The 15,201-nt window shown below is 50.7% G+C and overlaps 1 protein-coding gene across 7 annotated transcripts; it reads right to left on the minus strand.

The window, feature by feature from the left end:
* Positions 1 to 468: 468 nt before the first annotated feature.
* Positions 469 to 9,482, minus strand: LOC138104229 (uncharacterized). Of its 7 annotated transcripts, none has more exons than XM_069003218.1 (6): positions 9,002 to 9,482; positions 6,715 to 6,868; positions 5,455 to 5,694; positions 4,476 to 4,567; positions 3,159 to 3,812; positions 469 to 2,161 (listed from the first exon to the last, which is right to left on the minus strand). In XM_069003218.1, exons 1-4 carry the CDS (start codon positions 9,460 to 9,462, stop codon positions 4,559 to 4,561), a joined length of 864 nt encoding a protein of 287 aa, XP_068859319.1. In that variant the 5' UTR covers positions 9,463 to 9,482; the 3' UTR covers positions 469 to 2,161; positions 3,159 to 3,812; positions 4,476 to 4,558. The 7 variants fall into 7 exon arrangements, with proteins under 7 accessions (XP_068859319.1, XP_068859318.1, XP_068859317.1 ...); XM_069003217.1 differs by lacking the exon at positions 469 to 2,161 and adding an exon at positions 2,513 to 2,758; XM_069003216.1 differs by lacking the exon at positions 469 to 2,161 and adding an exon at positions 2,513 to 3,067.
* Between the last annotated feature and the right edge of the window lie 5,719 nt (positions 9,483 to 15,201).

The raw sequence follows: 15,201 nt of genomic DNA on the forward strand, positions 1-15,201 counted from the left end.
TGCCCAGCATTCCTGGCTGGAATTGGGGGGTCCCAGCACAGCCCACCCGCGGTGGACCTGGCATTGCCCAGCATCCCCGACCAGCACAGCCCCCCCAGCACATCCCACTGCTTCCTCGAGTCCCCTTTAACCAGGATAATTTTTTGGGGTTGGGGCACCCAAACCCAGCATAATTGGCTTTAACCAGTTTTGGGGGAATCTCCCCTCCTCACTGAATTCCCGCTGCCAAAACCCAGCCTGAGGCTCAGCTCCCCATCCCCTCAATCTCTCCAAGGAACTGGACTTGGATTTCCCAATCCAGCAGGGCAGCAATGCTGTTCTCCGCATTGTGTATCTTGATTGCAATAACTGCTTAAGAAATAATTCAAAGAGACAATAAAGAAGAGCTGCCAGCTCCAACCAAGGGCTGCTCAAACCCCTTCTCAATCATTTGCTTTAATTAACCAATGCAACTAAACCAATTAAAACCATATTGATACAGTTTTATTCTTTTTAATCGAGTTCTAGAGAAACATTGCAGAATATAAAAGAACATTTTTAACCCCAAAACGCTTCTAGGAGATCCACAGGGCAGGGCTGCACTGCACCCCCAAACCAAGGAGAACTGGGAGAAAAGAAAGCCCAGACTGAGATTCCTGGGAGATTGGTGCAGCTTCTGCCTGAACCTGGGACCTCATCAATGTCCTCAGGGGCTTTCCCATTAAAAGCAGATTTCCACAGAGAATTAATGAAATACAGGAAATTAAATGGAAATGTAAAGGGACAGCTCCCCCAACCCACCAGGCTGCAGCATCCAAAAGAAAATGAACAGAAAGGTCATGGAGTGGCACCATCACCAATCCCAAATCCCCCGTGTGGCACACAGCTCTGCTTTGGTTTATAAATCACCACTCCTCTTAGTGGACAAACCCTTCAGTTTTGCTTCCAATTCACCGAGTTCCCAACTGTGGCCACTGAGATGCTGCGGCACCGTGTCCACGGTGGGATCCAGGGAAACACGCAGGGTATGGTCCTCTGGGAATGCTGCCCAGGAACCACACTGACCTCATCTGTGCCTGCAGCCCAGAGGGAATCTCTCTTCCCAACAGCTCTGGCTGTGCTCGGTGTGTCCTGATGGTTCCCATGGTGACACAGCACCGCCTCCTCCGCCCGCTGCCTTGGGGAGTGTCCCTAAGGTGCCACCAAGAAAGGAGCCTCTTAGGGACACAGTCTTGGCATTCAGGGGAAGAAAAGGAGTTTTCAGTCTTTAGCATCTCCCACTCCGTTGGCACTGACAGCAAACACGGCTTCAGCCTCAGCCAGACACAGAGAGCCAGAGATTTTACAGATCCTGGTCTCACCTCGGCCTTGCTGCAGGTACAGCCTGACAGGAAGAGTCAGGATGGAGAGCCTGCTCCCAGAAAATCATCCTAATCCATACAGCATTGAACAGAGCTGTACGAACTGCCCGAGACGTTCATTTCCCTGCGGACCGAGGGCTCCGGAGGGAAACACGGGCCGGGGTCCTCTCCCTGACTCAGCCTGAACAGCAGCTGGGCCTGGGGGTCGCTGTTAAAGCCCCGGCAGCGGCCACCTTGTCCAGGGCATTGCTGCCAGAGGCCATTCCTGCAAAAGCAGGGAAGAGAAAGGGATGAACCTTGGAGCTCCTGGAGTTAGCCAAGAGCTTTGCCAAAAGACTGGAAGAAAAACTCACATCCCCGGCAGAGATAAAAACAGACAGAAAAAAATGCAAGACATGGTGATGAAAAGAGAACGGAATGACTGGAACCACTTGAAATGGGTAAGAGGAAACGGCCTCATATGATCCCAGGGGAGGCTGAGGCTGGATATTGGGAAGTCTCTCAGTGGAAAGGCTGTCCAGCCCTGGCACAGCTGCCCAGGGCAGTGGTGGAGGCCCCATCCCTGGAGGGATTTAAAGCCGTGTGGATGTGGCACTTGGGGACCAGGGACAGTGGTGGCCTCGGCAGCGCCGGGGAACGGTTGGGCGCCGTGATCTCCGAGGGCTCCTCCTACCTGAAGGATTCCGTGATTCCAAGGACACTCCATACACGGCCAGCACAGACACACCTGTGCCTGCTGCAAACAAACATCATTTCACTTCCTCTCCTTCACTTGGCTGCCAAATATTCCCTGGCAACAGGGAACATGGGAGCAGTCCTTGCTGTGGGAGAAGCCAGCAAGATTAGATCAAAAACCCTTCAGAAAGAGCAAACGGGATCCAGCCAGTCCTGTCCCCAGCTGCTTGGGAAGGTCCCAGTCCCTTCCAGTAGGAAAAGAGAGGGAAATCACCTCGTGCCAAGGGACAATGACACGAGAGCTGCAGAGAGAGCAGCAGAGACGGGAGAGGAACGGCAACACCAGAAGTTTCCAAAGGGAATGCAGCAGGTTCAGTTCGTAAACTGGGCAGAAACACCAATTAAGCATAGTGGTTTGGTTCAAAATACCCATTACTTACTTTCCTTCTGTGAGATAAGAATTAGGAGAAAGCAAAACAGGTTCAAACTTAAACAGCTGCAGTACAAAGAAAGTGTTTTATTACTAACAGAATTAAAAGTTAAAAAAAATAACAAGAAATTAAAGCAAACCCCCTGCCCTCCTTCCAGCACTTTCCTCCTTTTACCCAACTCACACAAAGGGTAACAGAACATGGGGTGTTAGTCAGTGTTGCAGTTCTTGATAAGTCTCTTTCTCATGCTTAAGGGAAAAAGGGTTTTTTCTTCAGCTGCACGTGGTTCCCAAACTGCCACCAACAGCAGACCTGCCCGGAAAGAAACAATCTGCTGTGGTGTAAAACATCTCTTCCATGAAAATCTCACAGTTCCTTCATACTGCCAAACATGGGCCATCACATGGGGTTATTGATCTTTTTAAGGATGAGTTATTTTGGCCTGAACGCAAAGGCTTTCTTTGCCACAAGTCTCTCAAAGCCTCTCACTGCTTCTATAGAGCCTGGCATAGGCAATCTTCACAATCTTCATGGGCCACACGTGAATTCTCCATCCCCCCAGGTACTTCAAATGGATTAAAGAGACAAACAGTTTGTGATATTACAGTTCCTTACCACGGCCTGCAAGAAGTATTTTAAGCTACGTGTGAGACTCACGGCACCGCCCTCTTTTCTCCCGTCACCATTTCCAGCTCCATCTCACAGGACTCACCTTCTCCTTCTCTCTGGTTCCGAAGCCGCCATGTTGAGGAGTGTCCTTGTTCAGGCTTTACAGTGGAGAAAGCCTCGCTCCCTCTGTGCTGCTGGCTGCATGAGGTCTCCTTCAGTTCAGCACGGAGTGTGCTGCCTGCAGACAGGAGGCCACAGTGGCTCCCGTTGGCTCTGCATGGAGAGGAGAGGGACCTGCCGGTCCCAGGAAGCCGCACTGGATGGGTTCAGCTGTGTGGCAGTCCCTGGCTGGTTTTAGCTGCCTGTGGCTCTGGGACAGTCCCCCCCAGCGACCCAGGGTCAGTGCCGTGGCGTTGGGAAAGGGGGGGCAGGGGTCCTGGCCCAGTGGCTCGGCGGCTCCAAGGCCCCCCACCTTCCGGCAGGTGAGCTGGGACAAAAGGCAATTCCCGCCTTTCCGTGCGGTTTCATTATGTAAATTGTGAGAAGCGTCATCGGTCTAAAAGACTGTCCATCAACTCAGGTTCAACCCACTACAGGGAACACCTGCCATATCAACCTCCAGGACCGGTGGAAAATATTTTCCAGCTGAGTTGTGAGTCAAACTATTCCTCTCACAGACCTTTCAGCCACAGCCAGGAGCCACTCTGTGTCCATGGATGTGGCTTTTCCCCTCGCTGCCCCCAGGGTCTGTGGAGAGCTAAAGGAGAAGGAAAGGAATGAACAGGGATTAAAGTATCCATAAATACAGCCCTCACCGAGGTCATACAGCAAATAATATCCCAAGCTATTGTGACTAAAGTCCCATTTAGCTGGGAAAAGCGAGAGGAAAGATGCCTGGTCCCCCGTCTCTGACACCTTCCCTTTGTAGTGCCTGTCACCCTGGAGTGCCAGGACAAGGGGGAATGGCTTCCCACTGACACAGGGCAGGGATAGATGGGATATTGGGAAGAAATTGTTCCCTGTGAGGGTGTTGAAGCCCTGGCACAGGTTGCCCAGAGAAGCTGTGGCTGCCCTTGGATCTCTGGCAGTGTCCAAGGCCAGGCTGGACAGGGCTTGGAGCAACCTGGGATAGTGGAAGGCGCCCCTGCCCATGGAACTGGATGGGCTTTAAGGTCCCTTCCCACCCAAACCATTCCAGGATTCCATGATTCTACAAAATATGACACGTACTCAGCTTTGAGCTGGGAAGTTTAGGGAGTTAACTAAATGATCAAATTAAGTCCAAGCCTCTAATATTTTAGGGAATGGTAACCTCTAGACAGTAATAAACACTTAGACAGTCAAAGAAAGTGCCCAAATTAGCAAATATCCCAAGGCTGTGGAGTCTGAATATTGGATTGTAATGAGGTGAACCCCTCACCTGACCAGTGACTGCCAGGCTGTGACACAGCTGCGTCTTCCCAGTACGGAATTCCCCGAATAACCCCGTTAGGGACCCTGTTTCTATTCCTCCTGGAAGGAAAATAACAATTATTAATAAAAATTAAAAGGTCACATGCTACAAACTGATATCTATGTATCTAACCCACATATAAAATACTACATTTATAGAGATTCAGTTAAACACTAAATTTGGCTGAAGGTTTCAAAACTAAGAGGGAAAACCGCTTGTCATCCTGAGGTTTGTTTGTATTGTGGATAAGAAGTCCAGGTGTGTTTCTGAAGATGCTGAAGAGTTGAAACTGCTTGTTTTCATTTTTGGATTACCAGAGGAATGAGGAGATGGTGATGCCTGGTTTTGTTTTCACTAAACATGGCACGGACTTAAATAAACCAGAAACATCCAAAAATTGAAAGCTCTGGGTCTTGCATCACGACTAAAAGGATTAAAAACTATTTCTGCAGCTTTTAAAATAAAAGCAATTATTCAAGAGCAGTCCTAGAGGTCTTTCATCCAACCAAGACTTGCCTTACATGGTTCCATGCAAAGATCACGCTCATGGGGAAACCCCACCCCAAAAACTGAGCCTAAGCAGGAAAGAGAAATAATAAAATGCTGACCTTGAAGCAGAATTTTGTGGCTGTGGTGAAACCCAGGGGAACCAGTTTGGCTGCATCAGCCTGAGGGAAAACCCAACTGAGAGTGCCAGGAGAGTTCACGTCGTTCGTTAACCCCCCAGTAATTAATATTTCCTGCCTTGTGGAGAGGCGCCTGCATCATTCCATGCACATTTCACAGACCTGGCATGGGTTGGTACCTCTGCACAGAACTAAAATTCTGCTCCAAGTAAAAGCTCCAACATCCCTTTTGTGTGTTTCAGGGAAATATCCTTCCCTTCAGTTCAGTCCTGGTACATTCTGCCTTTTCCCATCACAAGTCAGGTCACACCTCCAATCACCTTTACTGCCCTTTGGAGACCTTCCAAATTCACCACAACGCTTTCAGCCAGCAGAAGTAAACCTGTGGAATATCCTGGGTTAAAACTCCAGAATACCCTCACTGGGATTTTGTCAGCTTTGGTTTCACTGATGCCTTTAATGTTCAGCAGCTCCTTCTCTGGTACATAAGCCATGGCCTTCACCATGTGAAATCCAGCTTCTTCTAGCCTCTTCCCATCACTGGCATTTATGCCACACTGCTGGGAGGGATGGAGAGATGGATGGAGGGGGGGAAAAGGACACTTGTTAGTATTTTTGGATTGTTCTGGGTTTTTTTCTCACAGAGCACAAGTACGAATTTAGCAAAGAAGTTTGTAGATTCACCTTGTTTTGAAGGAAAAGAGTTTAGGTTGGATATAAGCAAGGAATACTTCCCTGTGAGGGGGGGGGAGGCCCTGGCACAGGGTGCCCAGAGAAGCTGTGGCTGCCCTTGGATCCCTGGCAGTGTCCAAGGCCAGGCTGGATGGGGCTTGGAGGAACCTGGGCCAGTGGAAGGTGTCCCTGCCCGTGGCAGGGCATGGAGCGGGATGAGTTTTTAAGGTCCCTTCCACCCCAAACCACTCCAGCATTCCAGGGTTCAGCTTTAGCAGGGCCCTGCCGGAGCCAGCAGTGCCCCCCGCCCGCAGTCTGGAGCTCCCCGTGTTCCCTGCCCGGGTCCCCTCACGGTGCCCAGTTCCAGCCCTTTGTTTAATGCCCCTCGCGGCCCTGCTCGGGAGCACGCGTGGGCACGGCGGGAGCGGGAAGCAGCGCCGGGAATGGGACGGGACCGGGCTGTGGGAGCTCGGCCCTCAGGCTGCGCAGACCTTGCCTTAGCGGCCTTTGTTCTTTTTTTGCCCCTTTTCCTTTTGTCCTTCCCTCCTTTTTCCTTTTGTTTCCTCCTGTACAGAAAATCACGCTATGAGAAGCCAGCATCCATAAAGGAGACAGAGGATGCCTGCAACTTTATTCGAATAAAGGGAGAGAAACCACTGGGACACTCACTCCTGGGGTTTTCTCTCTCGACGTTTAGGACGGTGCAGCCTCCTTTTATCCTAAACTCCCGCTTGTTGCCCTCTTCCTTTCCCCATTGGCTGAGGTACTAGGAAGGTACAGCCTTCCTGAACCGCCTACCACATATCCCCCTTTGTACTCGTCATTTTATCCCAAAGCTCAGAAACTCAGGCGTGCGCGGCCCCATTTGTCTGTTTCAGGGGGCAGACTGTCCGGGTTCTGTAACAAACCTGCCGCTTGAAGTTGGTAGAGAGCTGCACCCCGGATGACATCCAAGTGTTCATTGCCCGGCTCCAGACGGCTGCAGAGGCATTCCGACAGCTCAGCCAAGGGAAGAAGGGGAGGCAGAACAAGAAGGAAGGGCCAGCAGGGGCAGGGCAGCAGCTGGAACAAACGGGGAGCGCAGGGGGGCACGGATGAAGGTGGGGGGGACACCTCAGCTCCCGGCCCAGCAAGGCCGGATCGAGGCCGGGCACAGCCCCGGATCCGGGCACAGCTCGGGAGGTGCCGCTGCTCCGGGGGCACCTCTGGTGGAGCACACGGAGCCTCCGGCACACAGAGGGAGTTTGCCTTGCCCTGAACCCTGACTCGCAGTAGTTCTGGTGCCAACACCCATTTCTGCTGTGCCTTCTGCACAGCAGGCAGATGGAACCTTCCCAGAGGGATGCTCTCACTAACGGGCCCATTCTCCGGGCAGAGGGAATGCTGACCCTCCGAGCAAGACCCCCGAGCGAGGCCGAGTTCATCGACTGCTTCCAGAAAACCCAACGGGCTTTTAACTCCTGGGCAAGACATGGAGGAGTTTCCATCCCATGCAGGGACAGGGCTTTTCCCCGTGCATCCCAGCAGCGAGTGCTTAGAGGGAAATTGGAGCGGAAAACACTGCCAAGGGACAAAGGTGTGAAAGGTGCCCTGCAGAAGCCAGGACAAACCTTGTGTCAGGCTTGTGCAGGTTTTCTGGGACAAGCTGTTAAACCACAACTGGAAGCATCAAGTCCAGGATGGGACAGAGCAGCCAGAGGGTTGCAACGCCTGGGTCTTTTCAGACCCAGGCCTGGGAAGTCTCTGCTTGACAGTAACTGAAGTCCCCCATTGTCCCAATATTCCTGGCTCCTCCCTTTCTCCCCTGCCAGACCCTCTGGATGAAGAAGGGGATGAAAAGCAGGAGCACAAAGATGTTCCCAGTACTGCCAGCTCTGCCCAGTGAAACACAAGAGGCCAGGAGGGTAACGAGGCAGCAGGAATTCTGTCAGTTGTGACCAAACTTGTCCAGCCAACACATCCTACAAGCTCCTTCCTGGGCAGTTATGAATAAGGAAACCCCAGAGATTGTAAACAACCTTAATGCAGGACACCAAGCTCCAGCCTTTTCTTTGAGAAGCAAATATGGATAATCTGTGCCTGCTCAGGATCTGAAGCAGCAGCTGATCTCCCTGGCAGGGCTGGGACTCCGTGGTGAAGCCGTGTTCCTCCCCACGTGGCTGCTGAGTCCCAGGGAAGTTCCAGTTCACTGGGTCACCCTGCTGCCAGCAGTTGTTTCCCACTTCCCACTCCACGTGAATGTTTAATCTGCAGCATTTCAAATGCTTTGCTGGGAGTGGGGAGCCTGTCTCCCATGGCAGCAGTGCCAGGAGCCCAGGACAGGAGAAGGAGCTGAATGGAAGCACAGCTCAGCTGATTGCTGTTAGCTAATTCTTGCAGTAAATTAATCCCAAGTGTTTGCTCCTCCATTCTGCCACAGTTCACCTCAAATACCACTGGAAAAATGTCAAGATCATAAAAAGCCATTTCCCTTCTCTCTCTCTGGCCCATAACCAAAGCAGCCGTGTAGAACAGCATGGAGTATTTATGGGAAGGCTGATTCACTTGGGAAAAAACCCCAAGCCCTAAAGAAACAAAACCACCCCAAATTTCAACCTGAAAACACATGGGAGCACACAAAACTCTGCTAAGCCAGAGAGGAGATTACAGACCAGAAAAAGCCAAAAGATGGGCTCTGCTTCGATACACTCTCTGACTGATAATTCCAAAGGAAATTCCCCACGGATCATAAGCAAGCACCTCTAATTTTTGCTCTGGAATCATTACTGCCTTGGCTGTCTGTGGAAGTGTTTCAAACATCCAGGGAGGGTTCGGGGGCTTGGTTGGGTTGCTTATGGCTAATCCTGACAGGCCCAGGACACAACACTTGGAATGCTCCAGAACGCCTCAGCTTTGCTACTTCAGACTTTCACACCCAGGGAACTGAGCGGTCCCAGATATAAACACCACGTTTGATACAAATCTGATATAAATTTAATTTGGCTGCCAGCATTAGAGCTGGTTCCACACACAGACACACGAGGCTGCCGCGAGTTGCCACTTCAGGAGCTCCCGGCGACGTGGGCACGACCCACAACTCCCACCTCCTCAGCCCAGAGTCCATCCAGCGCTCGCAGAGAGCTGCTGGAAGCTGGAATCCTCCCCACTCGCCCCGCGTGGAAAACCCTGCCTCCACCTCCGGCCCCCACCTCTCACCTTCTGGAAAAAAGGAGCTGCATCCTGCTGGGTGCTCCCGGCTCCGGGTAGAAGCCACCCTTCGGGCAGGAGGATGGCCCGGGCAGCTCCGGTGACTGTAATTCCTCGATGGTTGTGCGTTTTCCTGCATTTCCCCGGGCCGGGGGGAGCGCGAGGAAGCGGCCGGCGAGGAGCCCGACCCGGCACTGGATGGCACCAGGGGCTTTTATCACGTGCGGCGCGATCGCGACAGAGGCGTCCCCGCCGCTGCCTGCCGCCACCCGCGCGGCTCCCGCCCGGCCCCGGCGCCGCTGACCCCAGCGCCCGTGTCCCCACACCGGGAAACGCCGCTGGAAATCGCGTGAGAGCGCTGGGTCCGCGTCGGGGCGGGGGTCGCGTTCAGGCAGCCAAAGAGATGGTGCGGGGTCCTTCGGGCCGCCATTTTCATTCCTACCCAACATGCATGCGGATGGTGCCGCCATCTTTGGGAGGACAAATAAGCTACGTACCGGACCGCCATCTTTGGTGTGGCATCACGTGACTCCTAATTCGTCGCCATCTTGGGTGCTGGCGGAAGTCGTTTCCACGTAGGCCGCCATTTTTGGTATGGTACCATTAAGGCCCCCGGACCTCACAAGTGTGTCTGTCTAATCAGCTGCCCGAAGCGCCCCCGCGACCCCGCCGCCGATGCTGCGCTCTCAGCGCGATTTTTCGCGGCGTTTCCCGATGTGGGGACACGGCTGGGGGTGTCAAAGGCGCCGGGGCCGGGCGGGAGCCGCGCGAGCGGCAGCAGGCAGCGACGGGGACGCCTTTGTCGCGGTCCAGCCGCGTCCGCCATTTCGAGTGTGGCTCAACCCCGACCCGCCCTCTGGAGCGTCCTGTCACGTGATTTTTGCCGCTTCCACCATCTTGAGAGTGGCGAACTGCGACGTCCTTTCCGGGCCGCCATCTTGAGAGTGGCAGATGGGCGGCTCCATTCCGCTCCCCTCACGGGCGCCGCCGGCCCCGCCCCCACCGCCGCCGTTCTCCTCAGGCACCGCCGCACGGCGGCCGCTCCCTCCATCGCCACGGCAGCGCTCAGGCACGGCCGGGCCCCTTTGCGCTCCTGACTCTCCTTCACCCCTCCGGTCTGTCTGCAGACACCGCCCCGCTCGGCCCCGCTTCTTGCCCTTCGCACGCTTCCCCAGGCACGGAGGCCGCCGGTGTCTCGTGTCCCCCAGCGGGGACAGCGGGCAGGGCCGGGGCGCGGTGCCGGCTTCTGTCACCCGGTGGCAGCACCGCCGTAGAGCTGAGCCAAGGTTTGGGTCCGAGAAAAAAGCGGGCACAGAGCTGGTTTTATTTCCTTCACCCCGATCGTATTTTCTTACGTTTTCAGGCGCTTTGTTGTTTCATTCGTATGTAAAAACGTTATGTCGTTATTTTCAAACCCTACAGATCTATATTCAGAGTTTCTTATATTCCTGTATATAATATAGTAGCTAGAGAGGGTTTATTTCGAAATGAATTCATATATAAATTAGTATTACTTGTCAGTATATATAAAATAAAGACGGATAAAGACAGAGTGGTAATCACACAGGAAGGACAGAGGGACACAAAGAGGGAAACAAGGACAGAGAGAGGAAATGACCACGGCAGGTGGGTGGGGGGGAAGATGGGCAAGGCACAGCAGAGGGACGGAGAAAGAGAGGGACGGGCAGCAGGACAGAGGGTTATAAAGAGAAGAGTGCAGTGAGGGAGAAGGACTGAGCAGCAGATCCAGACAGGTACAGGCAAAAGGACAGCGAGAGGGACAAAGAAATACAGTCACGGTGCAGGGCAAGGGAACAAGGAGAGCAGGAAAATGCGGGCAGGGAGGGAGACAGACAAAAAGGAGAGACAACAGGGAGAGAGATTGAGCAATATTTATTAAATAAATATTGAGTATTTACTTACTAAAAGAAAAACAAGAACAAGAGAGTGAAGTAGTGAAAGGGAATGGGATGGGGAACACAGAGGACAAGAAAGGAACACAAAAGACACACCACAGAGACGGAAGAAAAGCGGTGGAAAATTGGATATAAGGCTGAAAGAAAACCAGGAACAAACCTCAGGATTTATTAGAGAGTATGGCTGATGAACATGTAAATAAACCACCAGCTCAAACAGAACCATTTACTGCCATGGTTCAGCCTGGGACTCAACATCTGCCTCTGATATCCCCTGATAAAACATGAGGTGAAAGCTGATGGATGATGTGCACCAGGTTTGGTCCTGCTCAGCCCTAATCCCAGCCTGTGCCACCTGTGAGCACCCTGATCTCCCAACCTTCTCTCAGGGAAATTTCACCTTTATCCTTTCTCTTCCTCTCACTGTGCTCTGAATGAACATGATGAGAGGCTTCTCTGTTGCAGGTTCTTTGGAAATCCTATGGTGACTTTGAGACTGAGCAAGAGAGGCATGAGAAAAGCAGGAACATTTCCTGATGGTTCCTGCAGCACACACAGCACATCAAGGTGTGCGTGGGCACCCAGGACACAGAGCTGGCCCTGAACCTGGCCCACAGGCAGGGAAAGCCTGGGCTACCTTGGGTCAAATCAACCCAAACTCAGTCCTGTGCCTGTGCTCTGAAGGGGCAGAGAAGATTCCCCACTATGGATAACTATGGAGGTTCATCCCCACTATGGAGGTTCATCTCCATGCAAGAATTAATGCATCACCTTCTCCTGGTGGTGTTTCTTGGCATTTTCATTGGTCACAAACAAATGCATTTCAGGAGTTTTTAACTATTACTGACCAAATATTTTTGTTTTGAAAAACAACCAAGAAAACACCACGGACAGGCAACAATTCCATTTGAACGGTCTCTGAATTTCCAGTTACTTGAAAGGAAAAGTAATAGGGTAAGTGCAAGAGTGTATAGCCATTGCCAATAGAATCAGTAAGTTTTCCAACATTGCTTTTGGCATTTCATGGAAAAAAACCCTTCAGCCCAAGATTCTTACATTCTTTCCCTAACAAACACAATTTCACCAGCGAATAACTCGATCTGGGTCACCTTCCCTTAACTTCCACCTGTGTCCACAATCCTGGCAGGAGCTTGGAGAGCAGCAGTGTCACTTTGTGACTTTGCTGTGTTCAATTGTTTAAATCAGGCCAGTCCCTCTGCCAGTTCACACACGGCAGCTTTGGCCTCCCCTTCCCCAGCAGTGAATCCTCCCCTGGTTTGTGAAGCTGCACCTCCAGCAGAGACAGAAGGATCCACCCAGTGCCGTGCTGGGAAGGTCAAGACCACAGGGAAGGATGACAGTGTCAGCCCTTGAGATTAAAAATAAGAAAAACAATGTGAGGAAGTGACAAAAAGTCCAGTCTGACTGAGGCTCCTGCAGGTGGCATTTTATGGTTCTGCAGTGTGTACTTCCTCTGAGTTCAAAAATAATCCCCTCATAGGAGCATTAACTTCTCCATTAAGCCTCTTTCGTTATTAAGATTTAGGGATTTACTACATCCAGCTTTATTTCCTGTAACCTTCCCAGTTACCTCTCTGTTTCAAAAAAAAGGGGGTAATAAATAGAGACCAACGGAACTATAACCTTTTCCTTGCTCTTCAGGATTCTCTAACATCAAACACCTTGCACTGCAGAAGAAAGAATAGCTTGTTTTTACACATCTAAATTCCTTCAGTTTTAGTATCATGTTTCCTGGCATTATGAGAAGTGAGAAGTGTTTTGCACAGCACAATGAATAAAATTTTCAGAAGACACAATTGCATGAGAACAGACAGCAAACCTGCCTCAAGGTTTGGGCACAGATTTCCCTTTTGGACTCTGAGCTTTCTTTCGAGTCACGCCTGAAATTCTGAGTTTGCTAGTACTCTGCCCCAGTCCTTCCCTCTCCTTCAGTGCCACTGGCATATGAAAAGAGAGGAATTTTCTTTAGCACTGGATATCAGCCTTAACACAAGAAGTGGTTCAGCAGGCAAGAAACCTGCCTGCTGCTTCCACGACTGCTCAGGCCAAGAATGCCAACACAGTGAGAGCTGCCATGTCCTTCCTTTGCTCAGAGCTTGTAGTGGGACAAGCAGCACAAACCCCAGCAGATCAGAATCACCCATACACAAAACTTTCCAGTGTGAACCACCCAAAACACAGAAGGGTCCCCCAAAACCCACAGCACACAACATCCCAAATTAGAACTCGGTATTGTTCTGTGCAACACTCACCCTTTACAAAATGAGATACAGACACGTGCCAGGGGTCTCGGGTACACGGCAAACCGACATCATGGGCCCATCTCCGTGCGTACAACGCACCTCTGCAGGCACCTGCCTCGTGTCACACCGCTCCCAGCGGGCTGGGGAGAACCCCCCGTCCCTCTCAGCCCTCCCTGCTCTGGCTGGGGTGCAGAGTGTCCCCCACGCCCTTGGCTGGCTGGGACAAACCCATGGAACACGTGCAGTCAACACCAACTGATGGATCTCTGCGCACGCAGGACTCGCTTTCCTGTCTCGCCACCAAGGGATGCAGAGCCATGAAATGCTGCAGCACCTTCTGCAGGCCAAGGCACACTTGGATGCTGGCATCAAACTGTACAAAACAGGGTTCTCTTTCATGTGACTGACATCTTTAATCCTCTGCTAACACAAATAGTCCATGAGAGAGGTGCTGTCAAACCCCTCTGCAAACCTACACTACTGCGTACGTGGAAGTTCCTCACTAACCTCCTTCACCACTTCCTGCCAGGAGCCTAAACCAACAGACTGATGGATTTCAATCCTAAATTAGGTTCTCTACATTCTTTCTCTGCCCCTTCTCTACATCCTTTTCCTTCAATTTTCTCTTCCCTTCTTCAATTCTCTCCTAGTTCTGTCTAAAACAATGCATATAAACAATAATACAGATAACAATACATCAAGTTTAGATAAAAGCACTGATGTTACGACTTTCTTACAGATAACAGAAGTTTCCTAAGAACTCTGCTGGAACAGGGAAAGAAGAGAAACCACACAGACTTTTAATGCAATACTCTAAAACCAGCAAGAGATTCAGTCTTGTATATTAAATGTTAAAAATCACATGCATAATTATAGAATGCTTTATAGTTAAAAAAACATTTCAAAACCCAACCCTGACAGTTTACCTGCAACTGCTACAAAATATCTATTTTATATCTATCTCTAGATGGATATATATAAACATGATGATTTTCTGTAATATTCTTACAGGCATTTTAAGTCTGCTTGGCTTCACAGGTGCTGTTCTGCCAAAGGCATTCCAATCTATTTTGATCCTAAATAAAGGTTTGGAAAGCTGAGTTTCATGAGAACTGGTTCATATTTTGATTATTCTTAACTTGGGAGTTTCCCTTGGCACCAAAATCAGGGAGTCAACCTACCATGTCCTTGAAGGGCCATAAGATCCCAGATACCCAATCCCCAATTCCCTCAGGATTTGTTCATTGAAGCTTTTCAGGGTTAATTTAGCAAACGTAAGGTTTTGGTGATTTCATGATCAAAACAGCAACCAATCTGTGAAAAATAAACTTAACTTATGCTGGCTAAAAGTGGTCCCTGCTGATGGCTCATTAAAACACCTCATGAAAAGGAGGTGGGATTGATTAAATACTCACAAACCCATCCTGCTAAGACCAGAGTTCTCTGCCCACCAGGCACACAGCAGCCAGCAGGGACATTTCTCCCACTCTCCAGCAGAGACCTCCTCCCTCCACATCCAGGGAGCTGCAGCCACTCAGGGAGCACCAACTTAGACCTGGGCTGGGAACAAGAGAGGAACAAGGAATATTTTTAAGTCATTTCAACCTCAGTGGTGTCCAGACCTGGGAGAAAACACTTCCCACACCACTCTTGGAATTTTCTGCCCTGTCCCTTCCAGCTTTGGAAGGTTTCTGTGGGAGCCTGACTTATTTGTGCAGTTCAGAAGCTGCACATGCCTAAAGCATTCCCTTGGGAACATGAAGCTTCCCTCGTACATTTCACTTCTTTATCCCAAATATTCTCCCCAATTATCCACAATCTAGAAAGAAAAAAAGTGAAAAGAAGGAAGAGCAATTAATTCCAACATAAGGAATGTTGATTATCCCACACACTTCCAGGTGACAAAACATTTCTACCACTCTAACAAATCCACTTTATATTGTCTCAATTAAATATTAATTATTTAAGTGTTGTATTAAAAATCCTAAGGACACAACACTTGGAATTCTCAAAAACGGCTTGGCTTTGC

Source organism: Aphelocoma coerulescens, chromosome 1A, assembly GCF_041296385.1.
Source record: "Aphelocoma coerulescens isolate FSJ_1873_10779 chromosome 1A, UR_Acoe_1.0, whole genome shotgun sequence".
Classification (NCBI taxonomy): domain Eukaryota; kingdom Metazoa; phylum Chordata; class Aves; order Passeriformes; family Corvidae; genus Aphelocoma; species Aphelocoma coerulescens.

Bases quoted from the DNA above. Each gene is read 5' to 3' on its own strand.
- LOC138104229 (XM_069003213.1), bottom strand. From the start codon at position 9,462: ATGGCGGCACCATCCGCATGCATGTTGGGTAGGAATGAAAATGGCGGC. The intron at 6,869-9,001 runs GTGAGAGGTGGG...CGTTTGTTCCAG, and splicing joins CAGCTCCTTTTTTCCAGAAG to CTGCTGCCCTGCCCCTGCTG. The intron at 5,695-6,714 runs GTTTGTTACAGA...CATCCCTCCCAG, and splicing joins CTACCAACTTCAAGCGGCAG to CAGTGTGGCATAAATGCCAG.